Here is a 7305-nt window from a genome sequence, read left to right on the forward strand (position 1 = left end):
GTGTATAATAAGACCACACACAGAGGAGCAGTGCGTGTTGTGGCGCGGCGCGGCTTTGGACGCAGTGGCAGTCATGTCGTGGCGGGTCCCGCCTCGGATTGAACCTCTCAATGGCGCCGGTGATCCATGTGCCTCCGGGCCCGCGTGTCACGAGCCACCGCAGATCGTACAGTACTACTGCTCCTGCCAGCTGCCGTGCCTCTGACGACGCCCGTATCCCACTTGTCAGTACGGCGCTGCCCATACAACAAGCCAGCAGTGCGCTGCTCCTCCCCAGGGAGCTCGCCTCGCCTCGCTCGGGAGGGAGCGCCTTTTCCTACTGCTAGTAGCTTTATATCATGCGCGCCAGCGCCAGTGGGATAACATACCAGCCGCTGTACTTGCAGCAGGAGCAGCTCCCCGCCGCCATTTCCACTTGCTACCTAGCTACTTGCATTGCCACAACGGCTTTAGCCACCGCCGCGCGCTGCCATGGAAGGAGACGGCAGCGCTGGGCCGAGACCTAATTGGGATCTGGGGATGCAGTGGGCTCCCGCCATATCGGCTTACCCGCACCACTTCCTGCCGCCACCAGCTGGGGCCGGAGCTAGCCTGCAGAGGCAGCGGGAGCTGACTAGCCTCGAGCTGGGCAAGCGCCCGTGCTGCCTGGCCGACGGAGGCGGACAGGCTGCTCATCAGCAGGCGGACGGGAGCGGCGGCGGGGGGCGTTCTTCGGCCGAGGGCAGGAGGAAGGAGAAGGCGGCGGCGGCCACGGCGGCCGTGCCGAGGTGCCAGGTGCAGGGCTGCCACCTGGCGCTGGCGGGGGCCAAAGAGTACCACCGCCGCCACAAGGTCTGCGAGGCGCACTCCAAGGCGCCCCGCGTCGTCGTGCACGGCGCCGAGCAGCGATTCTGCCAGCAGTGCAGCCGGTACGTGCTCGTAGACTCGTAGTAGCTCCAGCCTTCGTTGTACTACGTGCAGAGCTTCACGCGCTATAGTCTGGTCTGGCAGGTTCCACGCCATGTCGGAGTTCGACGACGCCAAGCGGAGCTGCCGCCGGCGCCTCGCAGGCCACAACGAGCGGCGGCGGAAGAGCAACGCAAGCGAGGCCATGGCCAGGGGCTCAATCTCGCACGCACACGGTAAACCACCATCTCACACACACTACGTACTCCTCCCCAGCTTTATCACTAGTGATGTTCAAGTAAAGTCTTCTCTCGGCATGACGAGGAGCAATTAGCAGGGCGAGTTAGCGAACAATCGACCAAATCTAGTCAAGTGCTGATACAGCAGCTAGCTGTCGCCTGTCATGGATAAGAGAGCGCGGGGTGGGTGTAGGTGGTTTGATGCCGGGAAACAAGGAGCGATCTGCAGGGGCGAGTAGGGACACGAAAAAGCTCTAGGGATGCGTGACACGGGTGAAGCGGGCACTCAATTTAATGTGTGCATTTATGCGCCATACCCACTCGGATAGGCCGTGCTACTGCCGGAGTAGCTTTGGCAGAACCGTGCATATGATCACGTACAGGAGCGTCTCAGTACGCGACAGTGTGGCTGCGATGCAGGCGAACCAGAGCCGGGCCACGTGCCCACGTACAGCAGATTACTGTTGACATTCAGTAACGTACTTACTGGCAGTGCCTAGTCATTGAGGAAATGCGCTACGAATATACATATACGGTTAGTGATACAGTGTACGTACCATAATGGTGCTGTGTGCTGGAGATATGGACTAGAGAGTACAAAAAACACCAGATTCAGAAGGAACATTGGTCGCGCAGTTGTCTAATCAAACACACTTACCGTTAGTAGTACTCTAACTCTAAAGAGGAAAATGCGAAAAAAATATAAAAGATGTTTTTTTTAAAAAAAATTACCAGTGGGAACTTGCACCATTCTAGGGCCTAGTGTTGATGAGGATCTGATAATACTAATGGTATGAATAACACAAGAATGAGCTACTCCCTCCGGTCCAGTTTATTAGTTTTGCTTGTATCCCTACGTCGTCAAATGTGGAGTTAGAATTCACATTTAGACTGCAATACTGCTAGACTTACCCTAAAGTTTGATTGCCTATTATGTATTTTTATGTCCATGGTTTCAAGTTTCAAATATGGTACCTCTATATTGTACTAGCATACATGCATCATGCCCACAAATTAACAGTGTGTTGTCTATCCGTTACATATTATTTGAACTCCTATCTCGGTTGCATTTTGTAAAGCAATGGTGCAAGTGGACTTCGAATTTGCTAAGAAGTAAGCAGTTGCGATAATTTTCATTATATGCAGTTGATCTGACTGAAATTAAATAAGCGCAATGTGCGAAAACCTAGGAGTATCTAACATCAAGAAAGAATACCCGCTTCCAAAAGAAGTGGATATTTGTTTGTTTTTCGATATGTATTATATTAATATCATCAAGATAACAATTATACCCAACCTATGAAACAAGGCAATACCCTAATGGTAGTATGGATGCGGACAAAAAAAATGAAATTAACGACCCCAAGTGCGCCATCACTCTACATCGCTAGTACATTCATTCCACAATATAAGATGTTATTGCACACAAAATACGATGCCATCTTTGTAAGTACTTCTGCTGCCTAGAGATGGGGAGTTCTTTCTTTTGAAGAAACGCCCACAACATTTTATTTGCTGCCGAGTAGACGATTGGGAAGATCACAACCGGTAGGCACAGTATATCCTCTCTATGGACAGAATACTGCAGTATATAGCAGAATGGACTGTACCTTGTGCGTTGCTATGTTAAAGCATGATCGTTGGGAAAGTCTATACAGATCAAGAACCTCTTGCCAGACAACAAGACTAAAACTTCTTCAGCAGCTGTGCTTGCTAATTCCTTTGGTCATACTAGCATTAAAATGCAAAATCTGAAGCTAAGAGCATCTCCAGTCGCGTCCCCCAAACCGTCCCCCAAACCGCGCCGGATCGAGCGTTTGGGGGACGTGTTTTGTTCGTGCCGCGTTTGGGGGACGTCGCTCCCCAGCCGCGTCCCCCAAACGCCGCCCCCAATCAGAAATTCAAATAGATGCATTCGAAAGAGATCGTTCCCGCCGATTCGTCGCAATCAGAGTAGCGGCGATCAAAGTACTGGGCGCGCGATCACATTACGTGCACCGGTGGTGCATGCAAATTAGAAGAAGGGGTTGGGCGACGGCGTCGTATCCCGAGTCGACGCAGCCCGTCGAGCACGATGACCTCGTCGCGATCCGCCCGTTGCTCGTGCATGGTGCGTCCGCTCCGTCGCCGACGCAGAGGCCGACGCAGGTGTAGCGAGAGGAAGACGCGTCGGCCTGCTCTTGCTGCGCTGCCGCTGCCGCCGATGCCGCTGCCGTGGCCGCCGCGTCCGCCGCCGCCATTTTGGCTTCGATGTCGTCGAGGATCCGGCTTTTGAAGAAGTTGTGCGCCGCTCGCGTCCGGGGAGACATTCCCTCTCGTCGACGTTCTCGGCAGGGATATGTCGTCCCTGCGTTTCTTGAGCTCCGAGCTTCTCCTCTTGCCTCTTGAGCAGCTCGGCCCACCTTTGGTCGGCCTTCTTGTCGCGGGAGATAAAGGTCGAGGAGACGTCGGCGAGGCATTTCGTGATCGACGCCTGCGTCTTCTCGGACGACGCAGCGTCGGCCAAGGCAGCCTTGGCAGCCTTGTTGCCGGTAGGACGCCCCGTCGAAGTTGCCGGCCGGCGCGTCCGGATCAATGGCGTCCTTCCCCTTGGACAGCGACAAGCGCGTCAACCGCCATTTCTCATTCATTTTGAGCTTGCCATAGCAATGCATGAGCACGAAAGACTTGTGACCTTCCGAGTTCTTCGAGTACAAATCCATGGCCTTATCAAACTAACCAAATCCGTCCGCGTCTACCTCCACGAGATCATCGTCACCGGCACCCTCGTCGTCCTCTTCCTCGCCGCCCTCTTCGTCCTCCTCGTCGTCCTCCACCCCGTCCTCTTCCTCGTCGTCCTCCTCCTCAACCCCATCGTCCTCCTCAGCACCGGCGCCGTCGTATTCGAGCGGACCCCTGCGGCCGGTGAAAGGGTCGCCGTCCGGACCGGGTCCTGGCTCGCGCTGCTCGTACGCCGGGGAGTAGAGGTTGTTGGGGTTGAAGCCGCCATGCGGCAGCGCATCCTGGTAGTGCGGCGACAAGTTAGGCGTCACGCACCCGAGAGTGGCGAAGGGGCCGTCGTTGTAGAAGGCGGCTTGCGATGGAGAGATCACTCCCGGAACGTACACCGGCATGGACGTACTCCATGGGCTCGCGTTGGTGGCGGCGATACACCCGGCCATTACGTGCTGGTGCTGGCGCCCCGCCTGAGCCTTCTTCTCCAGCTCCGCCGCCCTCCGTCCTTTCCGCTCCGCCGTCGATAGCTTCCGGCGCAGGCAATCTTGCTGCCATTGATCGTCGGTCCATCCATCAGGCTTCTTCTTCGCAGCCGGCGCCTTCCGCGGCTTCGCGAATGGCGCTTTCGCCCCTTTCGTCCCATTGCCTGGCGGCTTCTTGGCCGCTTTCTTCGCCATCTTTTTGGGGGCTGTCGGCGGCGCCATGTGGAGAGGGTAGCGGCGGCGGGTGGACGGCGGGAGGGAGAAAGAAATCGGCGGGATAGGAGAAATGAATCGGCGGCGGGATATGTTTTGGGAGGTCTGAAATGCGCGGCGGGATAGGCGCGATTTGGCGGGAGAGGCGGGATTTTGCGGGAGTGTGAGACGAATTTTCTCTGTGCCGCTGACGGGTCGGGCCCGCGTCGGTTCGCCTCGCTTTTCGTTGTGTCCGGCGTGCCCGGAGCGTCCCCTGTGGGACGGGGACGGGCTCGGGACGCCGGACAACGTGTCGAGGCGCGCCGGACAAAAATGGGCTTTGAGGGACGCGGCTGGAAAGCATTTTTTGTCCGGCGCGCCCCAAATCCCTTTGATAACGGTTTGGGGGACGCGACTGGAGATGCTCTAACAACCCATGGTTCTGTATCACAGGTACCTCTGGTACAGTCGTTCTCAGATTAGCTGAATCCATCTGTACGGTTTCACATGCAGGGTACATGTGATATAAAAGTGTTTGTGGATTTTTAGGGAAACAACAGGTGTCTTATGTATATATTTTTTATTTTGCATATAAAATGTAGAAAAAAAGGAAAGAAAAAAGAAAAAAACAAAGGAAAGGGCAGCTAAACTATCGTATTAGTCTAGTGTATGAATCTCTTGATTTTTTGAGTGGAAAAGGCCTAATGCCATACGTTATCTGAAACCAACCCTTGCAAGAACATCCTGAAGAAAAACACCAGTCCTCAAAAAGTTCAGCGGCATCTTCCTCGTGTATAAAGAATTTATTGATTGTTTAGAGTAATTCCTTCGACCCTCCCCAGCTCCTTTTTTTTGGTGTCTCTACCCTCAGAAAACTTGTAATAAGGTACCTTGTAAAGTACTTTTTTGAGAGCACACGACTTTATAACGAAACATTTTGGGCAAAATATATTGCCCATTACAGCAGCATTGGCGCACACAGGTACCTCATAATCCCAGGACAAAAAAGAGTGTACATCACATTTAATACCCTCTTGAGCAAGTGCATGGACTAGTTAATACCCTCTTGACAAAAGCTCCTCCATCCACCCCTGTATGGCCTTCCAAATCTTATCCTTTATATAGGCAAAGGCCTTCCTCTTAGATCTGCCAATATACACCGGCATACCCACGTATTTCTCATTCTAATTCTCACTAAAAATACCCAATTCAGACTTGATCATCTCTCTCACATGGTTCTTGGCATTCACACGGAATTATAGTGATGGTATCTCCGAGTTGATACATTGCCCTGAGCAGTACCTTGTAGCTAGCGTCCAGGTTTCCAGCGCAAATGGCGAGAACAAACATGCTGAAATCCTCCGCGATTGCTGTTTAAACATTGGGTGTGCCTATGTCTAAGTTGACTGAGATTTTCTTAAGTCTCAGTCAACTCAGAAAAGTGCAACTACAGTTTAAAGAAAAGTGCAACTCGATTCAGTTGCACATTTCTATCAGAAAAGTGCAATTGCACTTTTTAAATAGAAAAAGTGCAACTCAAAGCACATTTTTGTAATTGACTTAGATTTAAGAAAATCTCAGTTGACTGAGACCTACCAAAACCGTTAAACATTACTCCGCATGACTGTCGATCATAGCCTAATCGGCACTTACCTAGCTACTCCCTCCGGTCTTATTTAATTGACTTGGATTTAGTATAACTTTATACTAAATCTAAGTCAATTAAATAGGACCGGAGGGAGTAGGAGTTTGTCAATTGGTATATATATTTGGCATGCAATGCAACTAACTAATACGGCGGTAGCTTCACTTGTTGCAGGAGTAGCGTCGTTGGTGCAGGGTTTCGCGCCGTACGGCGCGCTGACGACGTCCCCGGCTGGTGCTCTCTCTCTTCTGTCATCGACCAGAGCCGCCCCCTGGCTGATCCCGACGAGCCCCGGCGACGTGTTCTCCGCCCACTCCAGCAGCGCCGCGCTGGACGAGCTCATCGCCGAGAACCGCGCGGCCCTCCTGGCGTGCCACTTCTTCCCCGAGCGCTCGGGTGCCGCCCGGCCCGCGGTCCCGGCGGCAGAGATGACGCCCGGCGGCTGGCACCAAGCGGCGCACCAGCAGGTGCACGGGGTGGCGGGCAACGGCGCCGTCCGCCGCGACTACGGAGGACCTCCTCCTCCTCCGGCGGGACACGTGACGCTCGACCTCATGCAGGCGCCGGCCACGGCGGGCGCGCGGTTCCGGTCCATGGCGCCGGACAGGCCCACCGAGGACGGCGATGCCGGCCGTGGGTCGGGCGTTTGGACGCCCCTGCAGGGCGCCCACGTAGTCTGAGCTAGTCGGCACGCACGAAACGGCTGGGCCGCGCGTACGCGGCAGGAAAGCACGTCAGACCGTGCAATCGACTTGAGTAGTTGAGTTGGAGTATATCGTCTTTGTCTTGTGGCGGGTGCTGCATCTTCCCAACGTAATTTCTGATTAATAAAGGATGTATTCAATTTGAGAGCAGCGTGGTTTTTGTATCTTCTCGCAGGAGATCGAGCGCGCGAGGAACTTCTCTATATTGTAGTCTCTTGAATGGAAAACTGAAGGAATGGAAGTCGCAACTACACAAATCCTTCACAGAAACTCCGGTCGGGACGCTACTTCCTCCGTTCAGTGAATTCATCTACTTTGACATGTTTTTTTTTTTCGAAATGGGGTGAGTCCCGGCTTCTGCATCGGTTGATGCACACAGTCTTTTATTAAAGAACCGAATATTCAATGTTTACAATTCAGGGATCAACGAGGGTGATACAAAA

At 53.5% G+C, this 7305-nt stretch overlaps 1 protein-coding gene across 1 annotated transcript; it reads left to right on the forward strand.

The window, feature by feature from the left end:
* The first annotated feature begins 471 nt into the window (after window positions 1-471).
* On the forward strand, window positions 472-6838 carry LOC124671637 (squamosa promoter-binding-like protein 7). The gene is made up of 3 exons (XM_047207986.1): window positions 472-908; window positions 991-1121; window positions 6333-6838. The coding sequence occupies exons 1-3, from the start codon at window positions 472-474 to the stop codon at window positions 6836-6838; spliced, it is 1074 nt and encodes a 357-aa protein (XP_047063942.1).
* Window positions 6839-7305: the final 467 nt, after the last annotated feature.

Source organism: Lolium rigidum, chromosome 7 (genome assembly GCF_022539505.1).
Source record: "Lolium rigidum isolate FL_2022 chromosome 7, APGP_CSIRO_Lrig_0.1, whole genome shotgun sequence".
Lineage (NCBI taxonomy): Eukaryota > Viridiplantae > Streptophyta > Magnoliopsida > Poales > Poaceae > Lolium > Lolium rigidum.